This window comes from Scomber japonicus, chromosome 4 (genome assembly GCF_027409825.1).
Source record: "Scomber japonicus isolate fScoJap1 chromosome 4, fScoJap1.pri, whole genome shotgun sequence".
Classification (NCBI taxonomy): Eukaryota; Metazoa; Chordata; class Actinopteri; order Scombriformes; family Scombridae; genus Scomber; species Scomber japonicus.
In genome coordinates this window covers 20,926,613-20,941,465 of record NC_070581.1, presented here as the reverse complement: position 1 = coordinate 20,941,465, position 14,853 = coordinate 20,926,613, and the positions used below count along the sequence as shown (strand labels likewise).

At 40.0% G+C, this 14,853-nt stretch overlaps 1 protein-coding gene across 1 annotated transcript; it reads left to right on the top strand.

Moving 5' to 3' along the window:
- The first annotated feature begins 710 nt into the window (after positions 1 to 710).
- On the top strand, positions 711 to 14,430 carry prpf6 (PRP6 pre-mRNA processing factor 6 homolog (S. cerevisiae)). Its single transcript, XM_053318426.1, has 21 exons — positions 711 to 911; positions 1,923 to 2,085; positions 2,200 to 2,318; positions 2,413 to 2,491; positions 2,923 to 3,099; positions 3,804 to 3,932; positions 4,151 to 4,245; positions 4,344 to 4,500; positions 4,796 to 4,958; positions 5,877 to 5,995; positions 6,141 to 6,359; positions 7,872 to 7,994; positions 8,128 to 8,249; positions 8,461 to 8,599; positions 8,746 to 8,865; positions 10,033 to 10,209; positions 10,349 to 10,482; positions 11,035 to 11,126; positions 11,503 to 11,617; positions 11,758 to 11,884; positions 12,806 to 14,430. Exons 1-21 carry the CDS (start codon positions 727 to 729, stop codon positions 12,956 to 12,958), a joined length of 2,907 nt encoding a protein of 968 aa, XP_053174401.1. The 5' UTR covers positions 711 to 726; the 3' UTR covers positions 12,959 to 14,430.
- The last annotated feature ends 423 nt before the right edge of the window (positions 14,431 to 14,853 follow it).

The following is a 14,853-nucleotide window of genomic DNA, read 5'->3' as shown; positions in this document are numbered from 1 at the left end:
TACAAACATCTGTCCTTTCATTTAATGTCAGCAGGTCACTCTTGCATGTGTTTTAGCAAAGTATTTTAGTTAGTGTGCTTTTTATGCTGTTGTCTGTTGAAGTCAGAGGACCTAAATTAGTTCAACAAGCTGATAAAAAAGGCAGGAGCCAACATTGGTTTGCCTCCTGGCAAAAGAGTGGTGAAAAGAGTAGGTAACTCCAAATCCCACAATAGTTCATCAAATTTGAGCATTTTCCATATTATTAAACTGCTTCATGCTAAATACTCAGATATTTAATGACTGAGCATCTGAAATCGAGTGTAAATAGGCATACACTATTGAGTCCATGGAGGAATGCCTTAGTATGTATCTTATAGGTGAAGTTTGAATTGTATTTAATAGCTTATTATTTACAGCCTATTAGTCAGCTTGTGGCCCCCTCCTGTGGCTGCCATGGGAAACTAAGATGAGCATGAATCATTACAAATATGTCAAATTAAAAAATATATCAATCACAAAGTCACACAGTGAAAGCTGTAAAAAATACATTACATACATTCGCATCAATCATTTTGAACTTAATATACTACGTTAAGATGAAAATAAAACTGACCTCCCTGTCTTGTGGGGGCGCTGTTACAAGAACCAGCGGACATTTCCGGAAGGACGGGGTCGCTGTTTGCCGTGAGCGGATGTGAGACTGTTGTTTATCCGGCAGTGAGGTTGCTCGTCGTGGATGCAACGATGGCTAGTGCTGCAAAACAAGCGCCCAAAATTGTCTCCAAAGCATCGGCGGGAGGCGCCGGGGCGGCGGGGGCTGGCGGTGGGCCCCCGATCATGCCCCTCGCCTCTCCGCTTATGGGTAAAAAGAAGAAGCCGTTCCTGGGGATGCCCGCTCCGCTGGGATATGTCCCCGGTCTCGGCAGAGGGTAAGCTAACTAGCTCAATAAGCTACGGAGAGGTTACCGTATGACTGCTGGATGAAGTCGGCGCTAGAGCTGAAGTTTGGTTTGTGTTGGCAACATCATTTAATCTTACAATAATGGTACATTAATTATTCTCGCACGTAACAGTAACCAGTCAATTAAATTATATTAGCATTAAGTTAATGAGCGGAACTCTAGTTATTACCTCCTAAACAATATCAGAGTACAACTCAATGGTCCAGTATTTTTCTGGAGCCCAGCCGATACTGGACCGATGGTGATACTACTATTAAGTAGTAAAAATCCGATATTGAGATGTCAGCCGACAATTTTACATATATAGAATAAACGTAAACATACTTTTTTGTTGTTGTTGCAATTATCTCTTCAATGTAGTCATCAAACACTTGTGACAATGATAAGTCAAGTGAACATACACATACCAATATTATGTACAAGTCCCATAGATTTGGTAACAACAACTAGACACTTACAATGTCTATATACAGGTGAATATATTTCTCTTAACTGTAAACAGGACACAAAGAGTGCTGAAATAAATATTGAATGGATTATCGTTGTGATCTCAGCACACTGTCCTCTTAAGAGGGGGATTGACGCCTGCTGTAACCCCACAGCAAAACTGGGCTTGTGGTGGTTGATCACATCACTTCTATCTTGCTGATCCACCCGGAGCAAGTTAATCTCCAACTCATCTCTTCCTGGACTGAGATCCCTAAAAACCTCCACCAAGAGACACAGGAACACTTTCTTTGCACAAGCGGTTGCCCTATTAAATAGCTGAATTGTATTGTTATGAAACTGCTCTTTACGTCGCACATCCAGCAAAGTACAGTCCATTAAAGCATCATAACAGTGCTGAAAGCATATAAGTCACGTTGTTAAGTCATGTTATTTATTCGTGCTATTTATTAGACTTTTCCATGCATGTTTATCACAAGCCTCTCTATGATTAATCTACTTTTTTAATTTTTATGAATTGTTTCTATTCAGTGCTACTGGTTTCACCACCCGATCCGATATCGGTCCTGCTCGTGATGCCAATGATCCAGTTGATGACCGACATGCACCCCCAGGGAAGAGGACAGTTGGGGACCAAATGAAAAAGAACCAGGATGATGATGATGAAGATTTGAATGACACCAACTATGATGAGGTGCTTTTGATTGAACTGTTTCTGATTTAAATTAAAATGTTTATAGGTGAAAGGTTGACAAGGTAACTCTGCTTATATCTAATTTTAATGACATTATACTGTCTTTTTTTGTAGTTTAATGGATATGCAGGTAGCTTGTTCTCCAGTGGACCATATGAGAAAGATGATGAAGAAGCAGACGCTATATATGCAGCACTGGACAAGAGGATGGATGAAAGACGCAAAGAAAGAAGGTTGCTAAAAAACACAGACTATTCTGTCATATGAGTTTACATACACATATTTACAAGTGCACTCATATTTGACATGTTCCTGTGTATTTTTCAGGGAGCTGAGAGAAAAGGAAGAAATTGAGAAATACCGTATGGAGCGACCCAAAATCCAGCAGCAGTTCTCAGATCTAAAGGTACAAAATTGTACATACATGCACCTAATTTTTTTTTCATTTAAAGATTATTAAGTTGGATTCACTAGGGTTGCTTATGCTGAAGCCGGTAGATATTTATCTTCTAATCAGAAAATTATGAAGTACTGTGATTGTAGTAAAACTGAAAATCACTGGTAACAGGATTTAAGGGTTTTTGACAAGATCACAGCAGTATGTACCTGTAAGTCTGTTACAAAGAAGCCACATGTGCCTTTGCTGAATCAGAAATGAGTGAGGAAAGTCACACACTCATGACAATATTTTCCAAATTTTACATATCAGTATTTTGGCACACCTGGACTTCTTTGCACTGTCTTATGATTAGAGAGAAATTGCAACAACAATGCTGACACTCCAACATCCACATCTCCTTTTCATCCTTCTTCACACCATTTCCCATCTCTACACAGAGGAAATTGGCAGAGGTGTCAGAGGAGGAGTGGCTGAGCATCCCAGAGGTGGGAGATGCCAGGAATAAGCGCCAGAGGAACCCTCGCTATGAGAAACTCACCCCTGTCCCCGACAGCTTCTTCTCCAAACATCTGCAGACTGGAGAGAACCACACCAGTGTCGACCCTCTGCAGGGGGTTAGTATACATACAGACGCTAGGAATCTACACAAAAAGACTACACTTAACACACATTATGTAGTTTCAACCTGCACCAGCAGGAGTCAGGATATCTCACTGTGAGCAAAATATCACTTACAATTCACACAGTGTGCAAATGATCAATTTCTTCTTGCAACAATGTAGTCACAGTGGAAGTGGACGTCCCTGCATAATGAATATGGCATTGTTATGATAAAGATTGTAACTAAGAATGAATAAACGATTCTGTCAAATTGTTATAGAGAAAACAAAATCAGCCTTATAACTGAAAACGCATATACAGTACCAATCAAAGGTTTGGACACATTTTCCCATTTAGTGTATGTAGTGTATGTCAGCTGATATTAGTCACAGGGCCTCTCATGTCACTTAACATATATTATTAATTGATTACTCTGATTCACTGTGTGTGCAAGCTGTACACGTTATCCAGTATTTGAATAGAAAGCATGGTCGGTTGATTAAAAGGTAGTCGTTTTTTCTGGTTCACAGTATCACTATGAAACACACAACCCTCTATATCTATAGTATGAATTTTCTCAAGTATCATTTACTTGGATAAAATTGACATATGATCTAGGCCTATGTATCAAGTCTTTTTGCCATGCAGTAACAAGACTCAAGACAAGACAGAGACTGTGATGTTCCACTTCATTGTCATTACATTCTCTCTTCATTAGCTGGGAGGTCTGAACACCCCTTACCCAGGAGGCATGACCCCTGGCTTGATGACACCGGGGACAGGAGAGCTGGACATGAGGAAAATTGGTCAGGCCAGGAACACACTCATGGATATGAGGCTCAGTCAGGTAAATCATGCATCATCCACCACCGCTTTCACTTTTCTCCTGTTCTGTGATTCATACAAGCAGAGAAAGAAAAGTAATAATACAAGACTGACAGCAGCAGTAATAGCTTGAAGATGAAGCCATCATGTAGGCTTTTTTGGACTCTGCTGTTTGTATGCCTGATACAGAGAATTTATATATAGATTATTTTTCACCTCTGTCTGCCTTTTTGCCTCTAGGTATCTGACTCAGTGAGTGGACAGACAGTGGTGGATCCTAAGGGTTACCTGACAGATCTCAACTCCATGATCCCCACGCATGGAGGAGATATCAGGTAGAGACACACTGGTGACACTAGAAGTCCATGTTGTTTTTTTGTGTAAAATAAATTGTTGCATGCCTAATGGTTTATCTTTGGCTCTGCATAACCAGTGACATCAAAAAGGCTCGCCTGCTGCTGAAATCAGTGAGGGAGACCAATCCCCATCACCCACCTGCCTGGATTGCCTCTGCCAGGCTCGAGGAGGTCACGGGCAAACTTCAGGTGGCCAGGAACCTCATCATGAAAGGCACTGAGATGTGTCCCAAGGTAAAAGATGCCCAACAAGCAAACTAAATCTGTTGAAGGCTTAAACACGTGTAAAAATTATTTGGTTTATTATTGGTTTATTGGGGATGTATCAGAGGAGGCCAATATCAGTTGATAATATCAGCTGACCGATATATCTGTTGGGCTCCCATTATAACAACAGTGCTAAATAGCAAACATTTCAGACAGCATTACCAGTTGTTTAATCAAATGACATGATTCTGCTTGGCCAACTTCCAAATGATGAAAGTGGTCCTTTCCCTCATTGATATAAGCATTTCTCTCTGTCCATCAGAGTGAGGATGTGTGGCTAGAGGCAGCCAGGCTCCAGCCCGGTGACACAGCTAAGGCTGTGGTAGCCCAGGCTGTCCGCCACCTGCCACAATCTGTCCGCATCTACATCAGAGCTGCAGAGCTGGAGACAGATGTCAGGGCCAAGAAACGAGTCCTCAGGAAGGGTAAGACAATAATATTAATTGCAACAATAAATGAAAATAATGTCCTCAAGCAATGCTTTTAAGCTGTTTCCTGTTTGTGTATATCCATCATAACATTGTGAGAGTCCAGTTGAAGAGTTGAAAAGAGTAAGTTGTTTTTGTGTTGTTATGAGGAGCACATACGTGAATGTAACAATTTCTCCTGCCAAAAAGGAAGACACTCATTTCTGCAGGGCAACCATTCTAAACCAGTCTCAATTTGTCCAGTGCCTCGTAAAAACACCCACACAGACATAATCACTCCCTGCACACATAAGATTGCATAAGATTTTCTAAGGATTACATTCGGCAGCTGTAGTCCTGGCTTCTCATAAAGGCCAGCACCCTCTTTGAACCATGGTGTCAATGCCCCAACATTCACACACACATGCACATATACACATACACACACACACACACACACCAATATTTCCCAGCAGCATACCCGACTGACAGAGATGGATGTGAGGCTTCCTCCATGTAAGAGCTTTATCTGCCTCTACATGTTCAGTTGCCTCTGCTCTACTTTTCTCCATTACACACATGACACTTGTGACCCAGACACTAGTGAATTTTAGTAGAAATGCTTAATGTGCTATTGAGTGTTTTTATTACTTGTGTGTTCACTGTAATATCTACTGCTTCCATTTCCATGGGTGTTACTGTTACATAATGCCTTGCCAGTGTAAATAGAATTAGCTCTGTGTATTCTCGGTTGTAGAAACATTGCCATCATTGTGCCAGAGTGGCCAATTGGTTTATAGAGATTCTGTAACAAGATCCAACAAAATCCTCTCACAGCTAGTTTATTGCCCTGAGCAACACATTGACCTGCCCACTTGCTGCAAGTTGCTTAGACAATGAAATTACTGAATAGTTGTGCAATTGTTTCCTGTGTAGCCCTGGAGAACGTGTCCAAGTCAGTTCGACTGTGGAAGACAGCCGTGGAGCTGGAGGAGCCAGAGGATGCCAGGATCATGCTTAGCAGAGCTGTGGAGTGTTGCCCCACTAGTGTGGAGGTACACATGTCGCTTTCATGTTTTTTTATTCCCAACATGAAACATTGCATTATGGATTAACAAGATGCCATTCATACTCTGCAATACAACACATGGACATTTGTTCTACCTGAAAGTCTCACTATCTCTTGTCTGTCCTCTCTAGCTGTGGCTGGCACTGGCAAGGTTAGAGACGTACGAGAACGCCCGTCGCGTCTTGAACAAAGCCCGAGAGAACATCCCCACCGATCGCCACATTTGGATCACCGCAGCCAAGTTGGAAGAGGCCAATGGCAACACTCAGATGGTGGAAAAGATCATAGACAGAGCAATCACTTCATTACGCGCAAATGGTGTGGAGATCAACAGAGAGCAGTGGATACAGGTGTGTTCCTGTGCCTTTGTGGTTTCTGACATCACGGAGAAAGAGGGAGCAAGCAGGGTTTCGATAGCAGTTTATGGTAGAGCTGCCTCCATTGAATGAATAATTGCATTCCCTGAGGCCACAAGAAACAATATACTGTCATGATAGCAAATCTTCAAGTTAGGACAGAGATATCAAGGGCTTCATATTTGATGACTAACAGTTTCATTAGAAGGGTTTCATTAGAATTCATCATATTAGCTCCTCGTCCAAAAAAAATGTAAATTAAGATGGACAGATTATTAGAGGTGGTATTGTGAATATTAGAGATTAAAGGTACAGGTCTTGATCAAAATTGTCACTAGGCAAGTTTCCATCCATATTTAGTGCAAATTTAAAATTAAAATTTAAAATAGAAAAAAAAAAATGCAAATTAATATCCAACTCTGTTATGCGTATGTTAGGAGTTTGGGCATATCATGATGCTAATTCTCAAGTCCAATGTCATTAAACCATTGCAGATGAAGAGGGTGCATCTAGATGACTTGATTAAATAGCACCACTCAAACCTCAAAGAAATGAAAGTGATGTTGGGGGAAAAAAATGTTTTTTTTTTTTTTTTCATGTAGTAATTTGAGTAACATTAGTCTCCTTATCAGTCAACTCAGATCTCTGGCGCTTACATCTGCTATAATTTTTTGCCTCTCTTCACCTCAGTCAAGCGTTAAAACATTTTTCGTAATGTTTTAACTTTTTTCTAATTTTCCACTCAAGTTCTTTCATGCACACATCGATGACATGTAAAAACAAGCCGGAGTAAAACAAGCCTGTAGTTTCAATTACAATCAGCTGATGAATATAAATTAGTATTATAAATCACTATTCTTATTTTTTATATCTGAAACTGTTTGTTTGTATATCTGGATATACTTCTCAGTTCTAATGTCAAAAAACAACAAAAAATTAACGATTGTCTCACAGCAGTGTTTTTCAGCTTAGTTGTGTTTTTCAGCTTTGATATCATGCCAAAATACTTTGGCAAAGCGGCCCTCGACTATTACATCTGGGTGCAACAGAATACAAGCCAGCACTGTGACTGGCATTTTGTGCACTTCACTTGTTTTGCAATCATTGGCCGTCACTGCAATCCTTTATGCTTCATCATAGCACCAACAGCAGATGAACTTTAAAATGACAGGATTTGGACGTGCCTAAAAGAGTTCTTTTGTGTGTAATGAGTCCCTGAGCTAGTACCCTGATCTTCCCCCAGAAAAGTCAATCTATGCAGAGATAACCTTGTTACAAAATACTATTTATTTATAAACTCAACATGGATAAGTAATCCAGGTTTGTTTAAGGTTATTTTTCTTGACATATGAGATGTGTATTAATTTCCACATAAATGGCTCCATCAATTTCTTTGCATGGCTGACCTACTATTGAGGTCAGGAGTTCATGACTTCACTCTAATATTCTTCTTGTCGGTACCACACACAATCTCTTTCCTCATTAATGTCTCTTCTTGTTTTGCAGGATGCAGAGGAGTGTGACAAAGCAGGCAGTGTGGCTACCTGCCAGGCTGTGATAAGGGCAGTCATAGGGATTGGCATTGAGGAGGAGGACCGCAAACACACCTGGATGGAGGATGCAGACAGTGTGAGTATTTGTGTATCAGTCTTACACAGGTCATGCTCAGACCCTGACACCTGAAGTGGGTCATTCATATACATTCATATACTACTGTCAGAGTTCATCTTCACTAAAAATACTTTGTGTGGTTTTTTTTCAGTGTGTATCCCACGGAGCGCTCGAGTGTGCCAGGGCCATCTACGCTCATGCTCTGCAGGTGTTTCCTAGTAAAAAAAGTGTCTGGCTTAGAGCTGCCTACTTTGAAAAAAACCACGGCACCAGGTGACCAGATTTGTTTTTAAATGTAGCAAACATTACATCACATTTTATTTATGAATGTATTATGTAATCACTTTATTAGGAGTCTGTCTTTATTACACACTTTATTACTTTACATTCTTGTTTTGTCTCCTTTTACTTTCCACTCGCTTCATTCAACTGCTACTGTGCTCCTCCCCTTCATTTGTCCTTCATATCCCAATGTGTCCGTCAGGGAGTCTTTGGAGGCCCTGCTTCAGAGGGCTGTGGCTCACTGTCCCAAGGCAGAAGTCCTGTGGTTGATGGGGGCCAAGTCCAAATGGTTGGCCGAGGATGTGCCTGCAGCCAGAAGTATCCTTGCTTTAGCCTTCCAGGTGACACATTCATGCAATGTTGATGAGAGAAACTTTTATATATGTCTCAAGTTTTTAAGAGTATCCATGTGAGCCTCTTTTCAACTCAGTGTTTCTCCGCCTCTTACCCAGACACTCTTATTTCTTACTCTCCTATGTGTTTTTAGGCTAACCCTAACAGTGAGGAGATCTGGCTAGCTGCCGTCAAGCTGGAGTCTGAGAATAATGAGTATGAAAGAGCCCGTCGACTGCTGGCCAAGGCCCGCAGCAGTGCCCCCACTGCAAGGGTGAGTGTGAAAATGGGAAAGAGGACATGGGTTTTTCCTGTTTCAAATTCTCATAAGGGTCCTTCTGCACTTGACTTGGTGAAGTTAAGAAAGAAGTGTTTCCTTTCAAACCTTTTTTGACTTTTCTCAGGGCATTCATGAAATGAATAGAGGCTGGAGAATACAGCCAAAACTGTTTTTTGTTATGTTGATCTATGTTGATAATTGTCATTATACAACACATTCATCAGAACCATCATGGCTTCACGTTAAACACTGAATAAATAAAAGATTTAATGTGTAATCCACTGCTCTGATTCCCATCACATCATGAACATCTCTCAAATATTTTAGAGATAGTATTTAGTATACATTGGCTGCTTTTTAGTGGCTTGTTGGAAAACAGACTCAATATTACTATCTAAAATGAATTTTAGGAATTTGTCATCACTATTGCCGAATATTTATTGTATAAATTAGACTTTGCTTTCTTTGTCTGTTTTGATTTATGAATTTGTTAAGGGCCAGACTGCTTGTGTATTTAAATAGTCCTGTCCTTTTACTCACTCCTGCCCTGACCCTCTCTGATAGTGCAGACAGTTTGTTTTGGAATGATGTGATTTTGGTGTGCTTATCCATGGTTAAGGGGTAGCTGCATTATCAGGTTTAATAATCTTCAGTTTAAAACCAGTGTTTACAAGTAAGTTGTTACATTGAAGTGTCTTCTACAAACATTTGTTTTTTCTCAGGTTCAGGCTTGCTAGGTTTCTAAACTTCCATATAGTTAGCACTACTCTATGCTGTCAGCATTGCTCATAAACTTGTATCAGGTTATCTGGCTACACTGCTGTAAGTAATCTGTACTGTATTTGCTGGCAGATGACTAAGAGAACATGCTTCAGTGTTGGCTGCACTGATTGTCCTGTTCGATAAGACATCCATGTAGTGCTAATGAAGCAGTTAAGCATTTGGCTGTGACCTAGAAAGCTGGTATTTGAAAGCTAGTAACATTGTACAAATTGGGCTGAAATAAGTATTTCAAATTACTTTTCAACAAAATGAATACATGTCAAGTATATGTCAAGCCCAGGGGATTTTGAAAGGGGGTTTCTGTATATACATATTTCATGAATTAAAAGTGTGTGTGTGTGTGTGTGTGTGTGTGTGTTTGTGTTTGCATCTGTACAGGTGTTTATGAAGTCAGTGAAGTTGGAGTGGGTGTTGGGGAACATAGAGGCTGCCCAGGAGTTGTGCACTGAGGCCCTGAAACACTATGAGGACTTCCCTAAACTTTGGATGATGAGAGGCCAAATCGAGGAGCAGTGTGAAAACATGGATAAAGCCAGAGAGGCTTACAACCAAGGGGTGAGACAGGGGGGAGTGTTTCAGACAAGGGTTTGCTTACAACTTAGAGAACTGTTTTCTTTTGGTTTGTATTTGTTTTTGATGAAAATGATTTGTTTCTTTAATAATTCTAAAATCATATCCATGTTTGTTGCTGCAGTTGAAAAAATGTCCTCACTCGGTGGCCCTGTGGTTGCTGCTGTCTCGTCTTGAAGAAAGAGTGGGACAGCTGACCAGAGCCAGAGCAATCCTGGAGAAGGCACGACTCAAGAACCCCCAAAGTCCTGAGCTATGGTGAGGAAATACATAACAAAGTAAATGTGGTAAGACACTTGAATGCAAAAGCAGGATGCTGCCTGAGAAAAGTGTCACCGGGGCAGAGGGAATATCAATATTTTTGTCCTATGCCTTTTAATGGGATATATGTTAAAATATTTACTTCTGCATTCAAGTGGCTTCCCTCTTTTTCCTTTGTGGAAATAATTTTGGCTTTTGGGAACCCTTTCACTACACTACAAGATAGAGAAAATAAAGGCACAGATTGATTGATTTCTGTACGGACAATAAAAATGTATATGACAGAAAACGTATTTTTAAAAACAAAGTAGTTAGGATGAATTCATTTGTGATTACTTTGCTTTTGCCACACATGTAAAAAAAAAACATTTTAACGACACTCAATATTATGAGACGAAACTGACACGTACAATCTGTGCCTCTTTTTATTGATGCTTTATATTTTTTACTTTGTTATTGTGACCCTGTAAAATTCCCCATTGTGGGACTAATAAAATATTATCTTATCTTGTCTTATCTTTAAAATGATTTTTGTTTCACATTAACCAGGTTGGAGTCAGTCAGACTGGAGTTCCGGGCAGGACTGAAGAATATTTCCAACACACTGATGGCCAAAGCCCTGCAGGAGTGCCCCAATTCAGGTGAGAATATGTTGCCACTGTAGGGAAAGACCTTTTTTTCTTTAACTGAAACCAAAAAAATGGTGGTGTTTAATTTGATGACAATGGATTTTAAAAGAGACCCAGAAGAATTTTCTCAACCCAGAAAGGATCCAGTAGTTCTTTATTTGTCATTCTCTATTGCAGAGCAAAATTCAAACAAATGACGTGTGATCTTTCAATTACAGCAGTAACTTACAGTACACTTCAATATATTTAAATGTGTTTCTTAAAAAGAAAATCTTCAGAACAAGACAGTATTGCTTTTGTAAAAGTTGTCATACAAACAATCACTTGCAGTACAGTTTGTAATCTCAAATTCTTTGTTTAACCCCTCTCCTTTTTTTTACCCTACAAGGTATCCTGTGGGCAGAGGCCGTGTTTTTGGAGGCCAGGCCGCAGAGGAAGACTAAGAGTGTGGATGCTTTAAAGAAATGTGAACATGATCCCCATGTCCTACTCGCTGTAGCCAAGTATGACTCATCATTTTTAATCCCTCCTCTATGCTTTGCTCTTAGTGCAGGTCTTGATTAAAGTATATTTGTCATTCTGTGCATTTGGATTTTACAGTATATTCATGACTTTTTATTGTTTCCTATTTCACGCATTTTAGGTTGTTCTGGAGTGAGCGCAAGATCACCAAAGCCAGAGAGTGGTTTCTCCGAACAGTAAAGATCGAGCCAGACCTGGGAGATGCGTGGGCTCTCTTCTATAAGTTTGAGCTGCAGCATGGCACAGAGGTAAGCATCTTATTGTCTGTTTTAGACAGGGTAAAAGACTAGTGCCACTTTGTGTGTTTGTCAGTGGTCACATTTCCATTTCTGCTAAATGAATTATCACTACATACTGGAACAAGTAGATCTTGTACAAAAGGGTTCACTTGTGGTTGACAAATTCTGCTATCAGATTTTAAAGGACCAGTGTGTAGGATTTAGTGACATCTAGCGGTGAGGTTGTAGATTGCAACCAAATGAATACCCCTCCACTCTCCCCCTCCCCGTCCAGGCATGTAGGAGAACCTACACTGGCTGTTAAGCTCGCCTGAAACACGAAAAGGCCCTCTTTAGGACGACTGTTTGGTTTGTCCGTTCTGGGCTACTGTAGAAACAGGGCGGTGCAACATGCCCTGCTCTGTTGAAGAGGACCTTCTCCTCATATAGTTATAAATTGCTCATTCTAAGGGTAATGAAAACACAACAGTTCTTATTTTCATTGGATTATACATTAATGAAAACATACTTATGAATACTTCTAATACTCCCTTTTAATTTGTGCCAAGTCTGTTCTGCTAGAAGCCACAAACTCTACACACTGGTCCTTGAAGTTCAATTAATGCGTTGTTGGTTCATTTGAGAAGCATGTGTTATGACTGCACTGATGAATGTTCTGCACAAGATACAAAGTTATTGAAAAAAGTAGTTGGAGAGAGGAAATCAAGAAATAAACATTAGTCTATTAGTCTATTTTTCCCACTTATAGGAGGAAGAGTTTAAATCCCAGACGTGTACTGTTACTGTTATATCAGTGTATCTAGTTACAAGTGTTGTCAAATGGTTTTGAAATACCATTAATGATAACAGCTGTGGTAGATTGACAGCGTGTGTGGCCCAGTGCATGTGTGGCGTCGCAGGTGCTTAACTGCAATGTTCTCCGTCCATCAGGAACAACAGGAAGAGGTACGAAAGCGCTGTGAGAATGCAGAGCCTCGCCATGGAGAGCTGTGGTGCGCCGAGTCAAAACACGTCCTGAACTGGCAGAAGAAGACAGGAGAGATCTTAGCGCAGGTAGCCAGCAAGATCAAGAACACTTTCTGAAACTGAGGAAATGTGGACTCAAAACACCTAGAGTACTCTGGCAGTCTGCGGTGTTTACAGGGAGCAACTATGGACACACTCAGTTTGTTTTGTACCAGGACTCTTTCCTATGTCTTTTCCATGTTGACAAGTTTTACAAAATTGAATTACAGTGGCTGTAATTAAGATGGTTCTGACACTAATTAACAAAGAGGCTTTAATGTCAAAGTGAAAACAAGTCTGTACAAATTTGAAATAACATAATACATAATCTTTGCTTACCCTTTTCAGTTGAAATCGTTGTGACACTGCAGCCTTCAGTTTTGGTAGCTTTGCACCTGTGCAACTGCTCAAACTCTGTTAGGTTACATGGGGACAGTCGATGAAGTGCAGTTGGCAAGTTCTCAGATGGGTTTAGTTCTGGTCTGACTTTGCCACTGCAGGATATTGATTTAGTTATTTTTAAGCCATAGCTGTCATACCTTTTAGCTTTATTTTTGAGGTCTTAGTCTTGCTGGAAAGTAAATAGATGTGTCAATTTGCACTTCTCTTTCAGACTGGAGCAGGTTTTCTTTGTATTTTTCTTTCTGCAATCATTCTACCTTCATAAGTATTCGAGGTCCTGCTGCAGTGAAGCATCTCTTACAGTATCATGTTTTGAATGCCATGCTTCATGGTGGAGATGATGTACTTCTAGTCACTGGCTGCGCTTCAGTTGGCTGTTGCAGTGTGCCTGGAAAACCCTCTAAATATAGTTATGACTGCATGTGACATATATATGACTGTATGTTCTCCTGTGTATATAGTTTTTTATTTTGTAAATCTAAAGAAGGGCAAAATTGTCAGCCATTGTTTGTCATCCTCTGGAACTGTGATTGTAGACAAACTTTAATCTCATCTTTTGGCAGCTTTTAAGTGCATAGTGCAGTACCTTTTGTTATGTGCTGATGACACACAGGTGACCTCCATGCACCTTATTGTGTGAATTCTAGTCATTATTGGCCACAGCAGTAATAATTTAGATGTGTTACAGTGAACAGGGTTTAACATTAATAGACAGTTTTGATTCATATTTGTTTTTGCTTTGACATTAATATACCAGTTAATAGTGTTGACATTCTGGTTTCAGTCATTGTGGATGTGAAAATTGTAAAACAATTGAACAATTAGAAATTAAAATTGATACTTAAAATGGGCACTAAAACACACAGGGTTGATTCCACCTTCTTTAATGGAAGGAACCCTTTTAGCTATCAGCTGAAATGTTTTTATTGTCCAAAATTGTGTTTGTTTTCATGTCTTGTTTCCACATGGATTATAAGAAGTCTTTATTTGGTTATGTTTGCTCAGCAAGATGTGACAGTGTGTATAAACTCTTTGTCCATTACCGTCACGTAATTTATCATGCTGTAGTGATGAACTGCCTTTTTGTAGCTTTCTCGAAAATGTGTTTAAAAATACTTTGCAGGCATCCAATAAACAGTTAACAAGTGTATTGCATCACTCCCAAACAAGTCATTATGAAAATGGATTGTTGTGCCTTGAAAGTCAAATCTAATTCTGCACAGTTAGTTCCTTTGTGAGATGTGTTTTCCCAGACCTTACAGTCAATTTAATCCTCCCATGCAGTTTCCATGCATGGTGAGCTCTTTGGTTGTTATTCATGAGATTTCATTTTAACTTTGTACCTTACCTTGTTTGGCTGAAACCGGTTTCCTGCATATTGTAGATGATCATAACCACTAAGCACAGTGTCATTTCCCCCACTGGTTTTCTGTAGTTCACGTAAATGTGTGTAGGTTCCATCTCCACTGAAGCCACCCACTCTGAAAATGTATAGTGTCATAAAAGTATCAAACAGTGTTTTGGATAAAAGCATCCGCTGAAGGACACCACTTCTTCACACCACTCCTCCT

Excerpts from the sequence above, each read along its gene's own strand:
- prpf6 (XM_053318426.1), top strand. The coding sequence starts at position 727 with ATGGCTAGTGCTGCAAAACAAGCGCCCAAAATTGTCTCCAAAGCATCG. Across the intron at positions 2,086-2,199 it reads ATGACACCAACTATGATGAG|TTTAATGGATATGCAGGTAG; the intron begins GTGCTTTTGATT and ends CTTTTTTTGTAG. Across the intron at positions 11,885-12,805 it reads AGCTGCAGCATGGCACAGAG|GAACAACAGGAAGAGGTACG; the intron begins GTAAGCATCTTA and ends TCCGTCCATCAG.